Raw genomic sequence first — 15,434 nt, 5'->3', positions numbered from 1 at the left:
GTGTTGATGTAAAAAAAACTCAGAAGTATCTAACATTAAGGAGTACACTGAATAATGTCCAAATTTTCTTTGCATCCCTTGGACTCTTTGTATAGTTCAGTTGCCGCAGCAATTTTCTTTACCCCTCTGGAATAGAGTAGATTATCGGCACTTGGACGTCTTGTCTTTTAGATCGTCCAAGTGCTGATTTATACCGGTTTTTGGACGTTTTTCTGTTTCGATTATGAACCCCATAGTGTGTTTTTTCTGTGTTGTGACTTTGAAAATTGAGGGTTCCTTTATTAAGCTGTGGTAAACGGTAAAGCATGGTTACTTCATATTATAAAGGTGCTACTGAAGGACGTGCTCTGGTGTCCCACGATGATACGGTCCTTTATCAGCGCCGCTACCATCTTTCCCGGTAACGAAGTCAGACTCACTGGTCAGTAGTTTCCAGGATCTTCCCTTGAACCTTTCTTAAATATCGGCATAATATTCGCCACTTTCCAGTCTACCGGAATCTTTCCTGATTTGATCGATAGATTGGCTATTAGTTGAAGCAGTTCAGCTATAACTCCTTTCAGTTTCTTGATTACACTCGGGTGGATGCCGTCCGGTCCCGGTGATTTATCATTTTTAAGCCTATCAAGTTGTCTGCATACTTCTTCTAGATTGCAGGCGAACCTGTCAGTTTCCCATCTTCATTTCCTGTGTACAGCCTGATGGATTCTGGTATATTGGATAGATCCTCCTCGGTAAAGACAAACAGAAAAAATGTGTCCAGTTTGTCAGAGATGGCTTTGAGCTTCTTTTGTACTCCCTCTATTCCATGGTCCTCTAATAGGGAGAAATATTTAGGCCCTCTTTTATAAAGGCGCTCTAAGCGTTTTATTTAACGTGCGCTGAATCAATGCATGCAGTAACCGCTAACGCATCCCTAGATTAACATGCACGTGTTAGTGTTTAGTGCGTGTTTAGCATGCGATAATTTTTAGCGAACGCTAAAAAGCATAGAGCACCTTTGTAAAAGAGGGGGTTAGAGTACCTGAATGTAAAGAGATAAATATAGCTTGTTTCTTGTGAAATTGTAACAAAGTAGTGAAACAAAAGGGTCCTTTTATTGAGGTGTGCTAAAAGCTAAAATACCCATAGGATATAATGGATGCCGTAGCATTTAGCGTGCACTAATCATTTAGTGCACCTTAATAAAAGGACCTCAAAGTAATTGTACTTCATTACTACCCAACCGTGTTCAAAGCACATCACCTGTGCTATTTATTGCAGAGCTTTGACTAAAATATGGTAATAAGAATGTGTATTAGATCCAAATTTGTGGAATTAAAAAAAAAAAATTAATACTTAGAATCATCTTTTTTATTGCTCACTAATTTTAATTAACTAAAATGCTAGTCTTTTCTGGCTTCATAAGAATATTTGCTAATCTTCTAATTTGTAATTTATTCCATTCAAACAGGGAGATATGAAGGCACTAATGGTAAGAGTTTTCACATTTATTACACTGTACAATCAGCTTTCGATAGTTTGTTGTAAAATATTTTTCTAGAGATGCTAGTTCATGAAAAATTTCCTTATTGACTCTGCTATGTTGTTGAGGGTTCCTTTACTAAGCTGTGGTAAATGGTAAAGCATGGTTATTTAATATTACAAAGGTACTACTGATGGACGTGCTCAAGTGTCCCATGATGATGCGGTCCTTTATCAGCGCCTCTACCATCTTTCCCGGTACCGAAGTCAGACTCACTGGTCTGTAGTTTCCAGAATCTCCCCTCAAACCATTCTTAAAGATCGGCATAACATTCGCCACTTTCCAGTCTTCCGGAATCTCTCCTTATTTGATCAACAGATTGGCTATTAGTTGAAGCAGTTCAGCTATAACCCCTTTCAGTTCCTTGATTACCCTTGGCTGGATGCCGTCCGGTCCTGGGGATTTATCGTTTTTAAGCCTATCAAGCTGTCTGCATACTTCTTCTAGGCTGACATCGAACTTATCAGTTTCCCATCTTCATTTCCTGTGTACAGCCTGTTGGCTTCTGGTATATTGGATAAATCCTCCTCGGTAAATACAAACATAAAAAATGTGTTCAGTTTGTTGGCGATGGCTTTGTCCTTCTTTAGTACTCCCTTTATTCCATGGTCCTCTAATAGGGAGAAATATTTAGGCCCTCTTTTATAAAGGCGCGCTAAGCGTTTTAGCTCACATTTAGCATGCGCTGAATCAACATATGCAGTAACCGCTAATGCATCCCTAGGTTAACATGCACGTGTTAGTGTTTAGTGTGTGTTTAGCCTGCGATAATATTCAGCGCACGCTAAAAAGCATAGCGCACCTTTGTATAAGAGAGGGATAGAGTACCTGAATGTAAAGAGATAAAATATAGCTTGTTTCATGTGAAATTGTAACAAAGTATTAAATCTAATGGGTCCTTTTATTAAGGTGCGCAAAACGCTATGATGTCCCTACGATATAATGGATATCTTAGTATTTAGCGTGTGCTAATCGTTTAGTGCACCTTAATAAAAGGACCCCAAAGTAATTGTACGTTCATTACTCTCCAACTGTGTTCAAAACACATCAGCTGTGCTGTTTATTGTAGAACTTTTACTAAAATATGGTAAGAAGAATGTGTATTAAATCCAAATTTGTGGGATTAAAAACAAATTAATAATTAGAATCATCTTTTTTTATTGCTCACTAATTTGAATTAACTAAATGCTAGCCTTTTCTGCCTTCATAAGAATATTTGCTAATCTTCTAATTTGTAATTTATTCCATAGAAACAGTGACATCTGCTGGCACTACTGGTACATCTTCAAATTTTTTACACTGTACAATCAGATTTCAATAGAGTTTGTTGTAAAATATTTTTGTAGAGCTGCTAGTTCATGAGAATTTTCCTTATTGACTCTGCTAGACTGGGAAAAGGATTAGCGTTTTCACTTATTAATGTTCCTAGTCACTGTAGAATTACCTTTTAGGGCCTGACCATTAGAATTTTCAGAATAACAAACACCAGATATATATTTTGACTTTTTTAAAATCTCAGTTACTGTATAATATGATTTTAAAAAACTTGTTAAGATTTAAAAGGAGAATATATTATTATTTTTTATTATTATTATTATATTTATTAATTTCAATCTTAATTACCAAGCATTACTTGTACAGAAAGCAAAATTGGTCATGTAAAATGTTCCAAAATAGTGAACAATAGCAAGTAAACAGAATAATTTAGACTAATTAAGCTCAAGTCCTCAAATTGGATCCAATATGTTATAATCTAGCGAAAAATAAAAGAAATATCTTACTTTAGAATGAAGACTGGCTAAGGCATTAAATTGCGGCATATATACTATCAAAACAGGGCTCAAGATTGTTCTTTTTCCAAACGGGATGAAGACGAAAAGGTTGTCAACTGATTTGGTTCATAAAAGACATATTTAATTGCTTGATATAAAATAATACATTTGCAAGGATGCCGCAAATAAAACGTGCACCTAAAGATGACGGTTACAAATAATACAAAATACTGCCATTAAATTAATAACAACAACAAAAAAAATTTGATCACTTAACGCCGCTTCTTAAGAACGCCCACTGGCTTCCAGTAACCCATAGAATAACATATAAAATATGTCTATTGACTTTTAAAGCAATGTTGTTTGAAACTCCTGCTTTTATCCATAAAACCCTGATTCCCTATTCCACAAATAGAGTTTTGCGATCTAACGAACAGCATTTACTGTCAATTCCATCTCTTAAAATTATAAATACTAGAAGACAATTCATCTTTTCTGTTACTGCTCCACAAATGTGGAACTCCTTGCCAATCTTCCTAAGAAAAGAGCACGATATCGATAAATTTAAGATTAATTTAAAGACGTTCCTTTTCAAAGACGCTTTTGATTAATAACTTATAATCTGGAACACAATGATTCAATATTTAAAGAAAATAAATTCCTACCTTATGTTTTTACCCAACCTCCTTTTAATTATATTTTGTAGTTCTTATCCCTTTTTTTCCCTAAATACATGTCATGTCATGTTTTTTTGTCTCTTTTACATTTATTTTTACTATTATGTATAATTAATGTTTTAATTTTTGTTTTTAAGATTGTAATATTAACTAATTCTATTTATATATATGTATGTTCATCGCTTTGAAAAATGACAAAGCGATTAATCAAAAATTTTAATAAACTTGAAACTTGATGTAACCCCAGATTTCAATGACAAAACCTCTTGACGCCGCTTCTGCGTCTCTCGTGTCAAGTCAGGAAACATTTGTACTTTAAGACCTAAAAATTCTTTATGCCTCTTTTTAAAGAAAAGTTTTAACAACCACGTTTTGTCTATAGAGAGGGCTACTGATATAAGCAAAGTAGATGGCATTGCCGCCTCTTTATCAGATACTTCTAACGTTTCAGATAAATTTAACAATTCTTGATTTGGTAAAGATTTATAAGAACATAAGAAGTTGCCTCTGCTGGGTTAGACCAGGGGTCCATCGCGCCCAGCAGTACGCACCCACGGCGGCCCATCAGGCCCATGACCTGTACGGTGATCTTTATCTGAACCCTTAAATCCCCCTTGGTCTCTATCTATACTCTTTCTATATTCCATCTCTATCTCTATCTGTATCCCTCAATCCCCCTATCTTTCAGGAATTTATCCAATCCTTCTTTAAAACCCCGTAGTGTACTCTGTCCTATCACAACCTCCGGCAGCGCGTTCTAGGTGTCCACCACCCTCTGAGTGAAAAAGAATTTCCTAGCATTGGTTCTAAACTTGTCCCTTTTCAGCTTCTCTGAGTGCCCCCTTGTACTTGTGGTCCCCAATAGTCTGAAGAATCTGTCCCTGTCTACCTTCTCGATGCCTTTCATGATCTTGAAAGTCACTATCATGTCTCCTCTGAGTCTCCGCTTTTCCAGGGAGAAGAGCCCCAGCCTTTCTAACCTGTCTTCGTATGGAAGGTTTTCCATACCTTTTATCATTTTTGTCGCTCTTCTCTGGACCCTCTCAAGCATCGCCATGTCCTTTTTGAGGTACGGCGACCAATACTTGACACAGTACTCCAGGTGCGGGCGCACCATCGCCCGATACAGCGGCATGATGACTTCCTTCGTCCTGGTTTTGATACCCTTCTTAATAATACCCAACATTCTATTTGCTTTCTTTGAGGCTGCTGCACATTGTGCCGTTGATTTCATTGTTGTATCCACTAGCACACCCAAGTCCTTTTCAAGGTTGCTTTCCCCTAGCACCGATGCCCCCATTTTGTAGCTGAACATCGGGTTCTTTTTCCCTATATGTATAACCTTGCATTTCTCTATATTAAATCTCATTTGCCATTTATTTTCCCACTCTTCCAGTTTGTTTAGGTCCCTTTGTAGATCTTCGCATTCCTCAGCGGTTCTAACCCTGCTGCTGAGTTTGGTGTCATCCGCAAATTTTATAACTTCACACTTCGTCCCCGTTTCCAGGTCATTTATAAATACATTTGAACAGCAGTGGTCCGAGCACCGACCCCTGCGGAACACCGCTCGTGACCCTCCGCCAGCCTGAGTATTGTCCCTTCACCCCAACCCTTTGTTTTCTGCCTGCCAACCAGTGTTTAATCCATCTGTATATGTCCATCTGTATATGTCCTCTTCCACCAAGTGGTTACGCAGCTTTCTAAGTAGTCGCTCATGGGGTACATTGTCAAAGGCTTTTTGGAAGTCAAGGTAAATTATGTCTATGGGTTCCCCATTGTCCATCTGGCTGCTTATTCCTTCAAAGAAGTGCAGTAAGTTTGTTTGGCACGACCTTCCCTTGCAGAAGCCATGTTGGCTCGCTTTCAGTTGTCTGTTTGTTTCTATGAGCTCACAAATGCTGTCCTTTATCAGTACTTCCATCATCTTGCCCGGAACTGAAGTCAAGCTTACCGGCCTGTAGTTCCCGGGATAACCCCTTGATCCCTTTTTAAAAATAGGTGTGACGTTAGCTATTTTCCAGTCCTCTGGGATCTCCCCAGTTTTCAAGGATAGGTCACAAATTTGTCGGAGTGTTTCCGCTATTTCGTTTCTTAGCTCTTTTAGAACCCTTGGGTGGTTCCGTCCGGACCCGGCGATTTGTCGCTTTTCAGTCTATCTATCTGCTGGAGGACATCCTCATGGCTTATCTCTATATGCACAAGTGTTTTTCTTCTCGATCTCCACTTATGATCTCTTCGGGTTCTGGTACATAGGATGTGTCCTCGCTTGTGAAGACCGACGTGAAGAATTTGTTCAACCTGTCAGCTACCTCTTTTTCATCCTTTACCACTCCCTTTCTGCCTCCATCATCCAACGGACCTACTTCTTCCCTCGCCGGTTGCCTCCCTTTAACGTATCTGAGCTTAATATTTTTCAAGAAGATAATATACAGAAGAAAATAGAGGCAACGTTTCTTCTGAAATATCTAAGATTTCTAGTAAATATCTTTTAAGCATTTCCTTAGGAGTTACAGATGTAAGCCTAGGAAAGTAATTAATCTCAAATTGGTATAACGAAAGTTATTATCAAGCATTTCCACTTTTCTTCTAAGTTTGACATTGTCTTTTATCAAGGTTCATGCAATTATTTGAAAGTTACTATATCTTGGTCATGTTTCTGAAGCAAGAAATTAGAGGCAGTCATTCCAGCTTTTATATATTTTATATCTTTAAAATGTTCCAGGAATCTCTTTTCAATTTGTTGAAGATTGGGATTTATGGCCTTCACAAAACCAGCCATAAGATCCCATATAGAGTGCAGGGTAACTATTGCAGGTGTTTCAGGCATTATCACTGGTTTAATAGCAAAACCACTCTCACCAGTCTTCAAATGTTCCTGTTGTAACCCAGCTTGGCTCAGTCCGTCCACCGAAATTAAAACAGGCTCAGGTTTTCCAGCTGGAATCCCTTGTGTTGGAATTCCAGTCTCCAAACTCCCCACCGAAGTATCTCTCGCCTCGGGGAAGAGAAAACACCAAACTCCGGGGTTTCCTTGCCCCTAAGAGAGCTGGTGCTCTGAGCCTGTGGGGGAGGAACCTAACGTCGGGGCTCAGTGTTGTTTCAAGCTCAGGAGGAACTGCAGTTGCCTCGCCTACTCCCTGAGTCCACAGCAGGCTGTCTCCTGACTCCTCAGATGCCAGCTGCAACCATCATAGAATTTTGTCGATATTGCCAAAAACGGGCACCGCTGGTCATCGCTAGGCAGCACTGGGGCTCCGCCCTCTCCGTTTCGGCATCAGGTAGAGAATCTATTTTCTTAGAATGAATAGGACAGAGCTCTCATGGCACGTCCGGTCTCTCCACCATTTTGGATCCTCTAGGATATATTATTTTGACTACAGAATACAAAGCATTGTAAACAGCATAGTGTTTTTTTCCCTAAGTTGTGACTTTGGAAACTGAGGGTTTCTTTACTAAGCTGTGGTAAACAGTAAAGCATGGTTACTTCATGTTACAAATGTACTACTGATGGACGTGCTCAGGCATCCCACGGTAGTTTGGAATAATAGTACAGGAAGTGCATGATGTCATTGGCTTCAATTTAGTAAGTCTCTGAGTGTTGATGTAAAAAAAACTCAGAAGTATCTAACATTAAGGAGTACACTGAATAATGTCCAAATTTTCTTTGCATCCCTTGGACTCTTTGTATAGTTCAGTTGCCGCAGCAATTTTCTTTACCCCTCTGGAATAGAGTAGATTATCGGCACTTGGACGTCTTGTCTTTTAGATCGTCCAAGTGCTGATTTATACCAGTTTTAGACGTTTTTCTGTTTCGATTATGAACCCCATAGTGTGTTTTTTCTGTGTTGTGACTTTGAAAATTGAGGGTTCCTTTATTAAGCTGTGGTAAACGGTAAAGCATGGTTACTTCATATTATAAAGGTGCTACTGAAGGACGTGCTCTGGTGTCCCACGATGATACGGTCCTTTATCAGCGCCGCTACCATCTTTCCCGGTAACGAAGTCAGACTCACTGGTCAGTAGTTTCCAGGATCTTCCCTTGAACCTTTCTTAAATATCGGCATAATATTCGCCACTTTCCAGTCTACCGGAATCTTTCCTGATTTGATCGATAGATTGGCTATTAGTTGAAGCAGTTCAGCTATAACTCCTTTCAGTTTCTTGATTACACTCGGGTGGATGCCGTCCGGTCCCGGTGATTTATCATTTTTAAGCCTATCAAGTTGTCTGCATACTTCTTCTAGATTGCAGGCGAACCTGTCAGTTTCCCATCTTCATTTCCTGTGTACAGCCTGATGGCTTCTGGTATATTGGATAGATCCTCCTCGGTAAAGACAAACAGAAAAAATGTGTCCAGTTTGTCAGAGATGGCTTTGAGCTTCTTTTGTACTCCCTCTATTCCATGGTCCTCTAATAGGGAGAAATATTTAGGCCCTCTTTTATAAAGGCGCTCTAAGCGTTTTATTTAACGTGCGCTGAATCAATGCATGCAGTAACCGCTAACGCATCCCTAGATTAACATGCACGTGTTAGTGTTTAGTGCGTGTTTAGCATGCGATAATTTTTAGCGAACGCTAAAAAGCATAGAGCACCTTTGTAAAAGAGGGGGTTAGAGTACCTGAATGTAAAGAGATAAATATAGCTTGTTTCTTGTGAAATTGTAACAAAGTAGTGAAACAAAAGGGTCCTTTTATTGAGGTGTGCTAAAAGCTAAAATAACCCATAGGATATAATGGATGCCGTAGCATTTAGCGTGCACTAATCATTTAGTGCACCTTAATAAAAGGACCTCAAAGTAATTGTACTTCATTACTACCCAACCGTGTTCAAAGCACATCACCTGTGCTATTTATTGCAGAGCTTTGACTAAAATATGGTAATAAGAATGTGTATTAGATCCAAATTTGTGGAATTAAAAAAAAAAAATTAATACTTAGAATCATCTTTTTTATTGCTCACTAATTTTAATTAACTAAAATGCTAGTCTTTTCTGGCTTCATAAGAATATTTGCTAATCTTCTAATTTGTAATTTATTCCATTCAAACAGGGAGATATGAAGGCACTAATGGTAAGAGTTTTCACATTTATTACACTGTACAATCAGCTTTCGATAGTTTGTTGTAAAATATTTTTCTAGAGATGCTAGTTCATGAAAAATTTCCTTATTGACTCTGCTATGTTGTTGAGGGTTCCTTTACTAAGCTGTGGTAAATGGTAAAGCATGGTTATTTAATATTACAAAGGTACTACTGATGGACGTGCTCAAGTGTCCCATGATGATGCGGTCCTTTATCAGCGCCTCTACCATCTTTCCCGGTACCGAAGTCAGACTCACTGGTCTGTAGTTTCCAGAATCTCCCCTCAAACCATTCTTAAAGATCGGCATAACATTCGCCACTTTCCAGTCTTCCGGAATCTCTCCTTATTTGATCAACAGATTGGCTATTAGTTGAAGCAGTTCAGCTATAACCCCTTTCAGTTCCTTGATTACCCTTGGCTGGATGCCGTCCGGTCCTGGGGATTTATCGTTTTTAAGCCTATCAAGCTGTCTGCATACTTCTTCTAGGCTGACATCGAACTTATCAGTTTCCCATCTTCATTTCCTGTGTACAGCCTGTTGGCTTCTGGTATATTGGATAAATCCTCCTCGGTAAATACAAACATAAAAAATCTGTTCAGTTTGTTGGCGATGGCTTTGTCCTTCTTTAGTACTCCCTTTATTCCATGGTCCTCTAATAGGGAGAAATATTTGGGCCCTCTTTTATAAAGGCGCGCTAAGCGTTTTAGCTCACATTTAGCATGCGCTGAATCAACATATGAAGTAACTGCTAATGCATCCCTAGGTTAACATGCACGTGTTAGTGTTTAGTGTGTGTTTAGCCTGCGATAATATTCAGCGCACGCTAAAAAGCATAGCGCACCTTTGTATAAGAGAGGGATAGAGTACCTGAATGTAAAGAGATAAAATATAGCTTGTTTCATGTGAAATTGTAACAAAGTATTAAATCTAATGGGTCCTTTTATTAAGGTGTGTAAAACGCTATGATGTCCCAACGATATAATGGATGCCTTAATATTTAGCGTGTGCTAATCGTTTAGTGCACCTTAATAAAAGGACCCCAAAGTAATTGTACGTTCATTACTCTCCAACTGTGTTCAAAACACATCAGCTGTGCTGTTTATTGTAGAACTTTTACTAAAATATGGTAAGAAGAATGTGTATTAAATCCAAATTTGTGGGATTAAAAACAAATTAATAATTAGAATCATCTTTTTTTATTGCTCACTAATTTGAATTAACTAAATGCTAGCCTTTTCTGCCTTCATAAGAATATTTGCTAATCTTCTAATTTGTAATTTATTCCATAGAAACAGTGACATCTGCTGGCACTACTGGTACATCTTCAAATTTTTTACACTGTACAATCAGCTTTCAATAGAGTTTGTTGTAAAATATTTTTGTAGAGCTGCTAGTTCATGAGAATTTTCCTTATTGACTCTGCTAGACTGGGAAAAGGATTAGCATTTTCATTAATTAATGATCTTAGTCACTGTAGAATTACCTTTTAGGGCCTGACCATTAGAATTTTCAGAATAACAAACACCAGATATATATTTTGACTTTTTTAAAATCTCAGTTACTGAATAATATTATTTTAAAAAACTTGTTAAGATTTAAAAGGAGAATATATTATTATTTTTTATTATTATTATTATATTTATTAATTTCAATCTTAATTACCAAGCATAACTTGTACAGAAAGCAAAATTGGTCATGTAAAATGTTCCAAAATAGTGAATAGCAAGTAAACAGAATAATTTAGACTAATTAAGCTCAAGTCCTCAAATTGGATCCAATATGTTATAATCTAGCGAAAAATAAAAGAAATATCTTACTTTAGAATGAAGACTGGCTAAGGCATTAAATTGCGGCATATATACTATCAAAACAGGGCTCAAGATTGTTCTTTTTCCAAACGGGATAAAGACGAAAAGGTTGTCAACTGGTTTGGTTCATAAAAGACATATTTAATTGCTTGATATAAAATAATACATTTGCAAGGATGCCGCAAATAAAACGTGCACCTAAAGATGTAACCCCAGATTTCAATGACAAAAACTCTTGACGCCGCTTCTGCGTCTCTCGTATCAAGTCAGGAAACATTTGTACTTTAAGACCTAAACATTTTTGGGATTAAAAACAAATTAATAATTAGAATCATCTTTTTTTATTGCTCACTAATTTGAATTAACTAAATGCTAGCCTTTTCTGCCTTTATAAGAATATTTGCTAATCTTCTAATTTGTAATTTATTCCATAGAAACAGTGACATCTGCTGGCACTACTGGTACGTCTTCAAATTTTTTACACTGTACAATCAGCTTTCAATAGAGTTTGTTGTAAAATATTTTTGTAGAGCTGCTAGTTCATGAGAATTTTCCTTATTGACTCTGCTAGACTGGGAAAAGGATTAGCGTTTTCACTTATTAATGTTCCTAGTCACTGTAGAATTACCTTTTAGGGCCTGACCATTAGAATTTTCAGAATAACAAACACCAGATATATATTTTGACTTTTTTAAAATCTCAGTTACTGTATAATATGATTTTAAAAAACTTGTTAAGATTTAAAAGTAGAATATATTATTATTTTTTATTATTATTATTATATTTATTAATTTCAATCTTAATTACCAAGCATTACTTGTACAGAAAGCAAAATTGGTCATGTAAAATGTTCCAAAATAGTGAACAATAGCAAGTAAACAGAATAATTTAGACTAATTAAGCTCAAGTCCTCAAATTGGATCCAATATGTTATAATGTAGCGAAAAATAAAAGAAATATCTTACTTTAGAATGAAGACTGGCTAAGGCATTAAATTGCGGCATATATACTATCAAAACAGGGCTCAAGATTGTTCTTTTTCCAAACGGGATAAAGACGAAAAGGTTGTCAACTGGTTTGGTTCATAAAAGACATATTTAATTGCTTGATATAAAATAATACATTTGCAAGGATGCCGCAAATAAAACGTGCACCTAAAGATGTAACCCCAGATTTCAATGTCAAAAACTCTTGACGCCGCTTCTGCGTCTCTCGTATCAAGTCAGGAAACATTTGTACTTTAAGACCTAAACATTTTTGGGATTAAAAACAAATTAATAATTAGAATCATCTTTTTTTATTGCTCACTAATTTGAATTAACTAAATGCTAGCCTTTTCTGTCTTCATAGGAATATTTGCTAATCTTCTAATTTGTAATTTATTCCATAGAAACAGTGACATCTGCTGGCACTACTGGTACGTCTTCAAATTTTTTACACTGTACAATCAGCTTTCAATAGAGTTTGTTGTAAAATATTTTTGTAGAGCTGCTAGTTCATGAGAATTTTCCTTATTGACTCTGCTAGACTGGGAAAAGGATTAGCGTTTTCATTAATTAATGATCTTAGTCACTGTAGAATTACCTTTTAGGGCCTGACCATTAGAATTTTCAGAATAACAAACACCAGATATATATTTTGACTTTTTTAAAATCTCAGTTACTGTATAATATGATTTTAAAAAACTTGTTAAGATTTAAAAGTAGAATATATTATTATTTTTTATTATTATTATTATATTTATTAATTTCAATCTTAATTACCAAGCATTACTTGTACAGAAAGCAAAATTGGTCATGTAAAATGTTCCAAAATAGTGAACAATAGCAAGTAAACAGAATAATTTAGACTAATTAAGCTCAAGTCCTCAAATTGGATCCAATAAGTTATAATCTAGCGAAAAATAAAAGAAATATCTTACTTTAGAATGAAGACTGGCTAAGGCATTAAATTGCGGCATATATACTATCAAAACAGGGCTCAAGATTGTTCTTTTTCCAAATGGGATAAAGACGAAAAGGTTGTCAACTGGTTTGGTTCATAAAAGACATATTTAATTGCTTGATATAAAATAATACATTTGCAAGGATGCCGCAAATAAAACGTGCACCTAAAGATGTAACCCCAGATTTCAATGACAAAAACTCTTGACGCCGCTTCTGCGTCTCTCGTGTCAAGTCAGGAAACATTTGTACTTTAAGACCTAAACATTTTTGGGATTAAAAACAAATTAATAATTAGAATCATCTTTTTTTATTGCTCACTAATTTGAATTAACTAAATGCTAGCCTTTTCTGCCTTCATAAGAATATTTGCTAATCTTCTAATTTGTAATTTATTCCATAGAAACAGTGACATCTGCTGGCACTACTGGTACGTCTTCAAATTTTTTACACTGTACAATCAGCTTTCAATAGAGTTTGTTGTAAAATATTTTTGTAGAGCTGCTAGTTCATGAGAATTTTCCTTATTGACTCTGCTAGACTGGGAAAAGGATTAGCGTTTTCACTTATTAATGTTCAAAAGGCCACACAGTTAATCTGAGTGGCCAGTAACATTGGGCGACATCAAGGCCGGAGGATAAGTTAAAGGGTTAAAATAGGGAGTGGGGGATGAAGAGTGAAGGGGTAGCAACAGGAGGATAAATTTGATTGGAGGATATTGGGATTAGTTGATTGGAGGAATGGGAAAAAAGGGGCTGGGCATAGGATGAGGTGAGAAGGTGAGAAATTGGCAGGCTAGAAGAAGAGAGTAAGGGTAAAAGCAAGGGAGGATAGTAAAATTTGAGTTTCCCTCCCTCCCACCGCTATTTGGGTTTGGGGTTGGGACGGAGTAGGAGGGAGGAGGTGGGAATTTGGGTGGAGGGGGGAGGGGTCGGTCGCAGCTGGTTGTTTGGTGCCTAAGGGCAGCCATTATTAGAGGCAGATGAATTTGAAGTTCTATCAATTTGGAATAGTAATATGTCCTCGTGTGCGACACCGCCACGAGGTGAGGTGGCTTTACGACACCGTAAGTCACTGGGAGTTAAAGGAAAGTTGGGGGATAAGTGAGCTACTGTCGATACCGATTAGCTCTCGGAAGAAATCATAAATGGTTAAGTGTAAAGTTTGCTGATGTTTACAAATTTGTTAAATTAATGTTTGATATAATATGAAATAAAGCTGTGGCCAATTATTTGCCCAATAATTATGATTGTCCTGGATTATTATTATAAATATGTGTGGTTTTTCGGAAAGGCTGATGTATGAGTCCCAATGTTACTAGTCACTGTACAATTACCTTTTAGGGCCTGACCATTAGAATTTTCAGAATAACAAACACCAGATATATATTTTGACTTTTTTAAAATCTCAGTTACTGTATAATATGATTTTAAAAAACTTGTTAAGATTTAAAAGTAGAATATATTATTATTTTTTATTATTATTATTATATTTATTAATTTCAATCTTAATTACCAAGCATTACTTGTACAGAAAGCAAAATTGGTCATGTAAAATGTTCCAAAATAGTGAACAATAGCAAGTAAACAGAATAATTTAGACTAATTAAGCTCAATCCTCAAATTGGATCCAATATGTTATAATCTAGCGAAAAATAAAAGAAATATCTTACTTTAGAATGAAGACTGGCTAAGGCATTAAATTGCGGCATATATACTATCAAAACAGGGCTCAAGATTGTTCTTTTTCCAAACGGGATAAAGACGAAAAGGTTGTCAACTGGTTTGGTTCATAAAAGACATATTTAATTGCTTGATATAAAATAATACATTTGCAAGGATGCCGCAAATAAAACGTGCACCTAAAGATGTAACCCCAGATTTCAATGACAAAAACTCTTGACGCCGCTTCTGCGTCTCTCGTATCAAGTCAGGAAACATTTGTACTTTAAGACCTAAACATTTTTGGGATTAAAAACAAATTAATAATTAGAATCATCTTTTTTTATTGCTCACTAATTTGAATTAACTAAATGCTAGCCTTTTCTGCCTTCATAAGAATATTTGCTAATCTTCTAATTTGTAATTTATTCCATAGAAACAGTGACATCTGCTGGCACTACTGGTACTTCTTCAAATTTTTTACACTGTACAATCAGCTTTCAATAGAGTTTGTTGTAAAATATTTTTGTAGAGCTGCTAGTTCATGAGAATTTTCCTTATTGACTCTGCTAGACTGGGAAAAGGATTAGCGTTTTCACTTATTAATGTTCCTAGTCACTGTAGAATTACCTTTTAGGGCCTGACCATTAGAATTTTCAGAATAACAAACACCAGATATATATTTTGACTTTTTTAAAATCTCAGTTACTGTATAATATGATTTTAAAAAACTTGTTAAGATTTAAAAGTAGAATATATTATTATTTTTTATTATTATTATATTTATTAATTTCAATCTTAATTACCAAGCATTACTTGTACAGAAAGCAAAATTGGTCATGTAAAATGTTCCAAAATAGTGAACAATAGCAAGTAAACAGAATAATTTAGACTAATTAAGCTCAAGTCCTCAAATTGGATCCAATATGTTATAATCTAGCGAAAAATAAAAGAAATATCTTACTTT

General features: G+C 36.1%; 1 protein-coding gene across 1 annotated transcript in view; it reads left to right on the top strand.

Moving 5' to 3' along the window:
* Nucleotides 1-15,434, top strand: part of LOC117366894 (mucin-19-like) — a 441,720-nt gene that overhangs the window by 203,324 nt on the left and 222,962 nt on the right. Inside the window, exons 40-47 of the mRNA XM_033958871.1 lie at nucleotides 1,454-1,474; nucleotides 2,776-2,802; nucleotides 9,023-9,043; nucleotides 10,345-10,371; nucleotides 11,298-11,324; nucleotides 12,254-12,280; nucleotides 13,210-13,236; nucleotides 14,904-14,930. Of these exons, the coding sequence (XP_033814762.1) occupies nucleotides 1,454-1,474; nucleotides 2,776-2,802; nucleotides 9,023-9,043; nucleotides 10,345-10,371; nucleotides 11,298-11,324; nucleotides 12,254-12,280; nucleotides 13,210-13,236; nucleotides 14,904-14,930 (204 nt within the window). The remainder of the gene's footprint in view (nucleotides 1-1,453; nucleotides 1,475-2,775; nucleotides 2,803-9,022; nucleotides 9,044-10,344; nucleotides 10,372-11,297; nucleotides 11,325-12,253; nucleotides 12,281-13,209; nucleotides 13,237-14,903; nucleotides 14,931-15,434) is intronic.

Source organism: Geotrypetes seraphini, chromosome 9, assembly GCF_902459505.1.
Source record: "Geotrypetes seraphini chromosome 9, aGeoSer1.1, whole genome shotgun sequence".
Classification (NCBI taxonomy): Eukaryota; Metazoa; Chordata; class Amphibia; order Gymnophiona; family Dermophiidae; genus Geotrypetes; species Geotrypetes seraphini.
The sequence above is the reverse complement of the archived record's forward strand: the minus strand, read 5'-3'. Positions and strand labels throughout refer to the sequence as shown.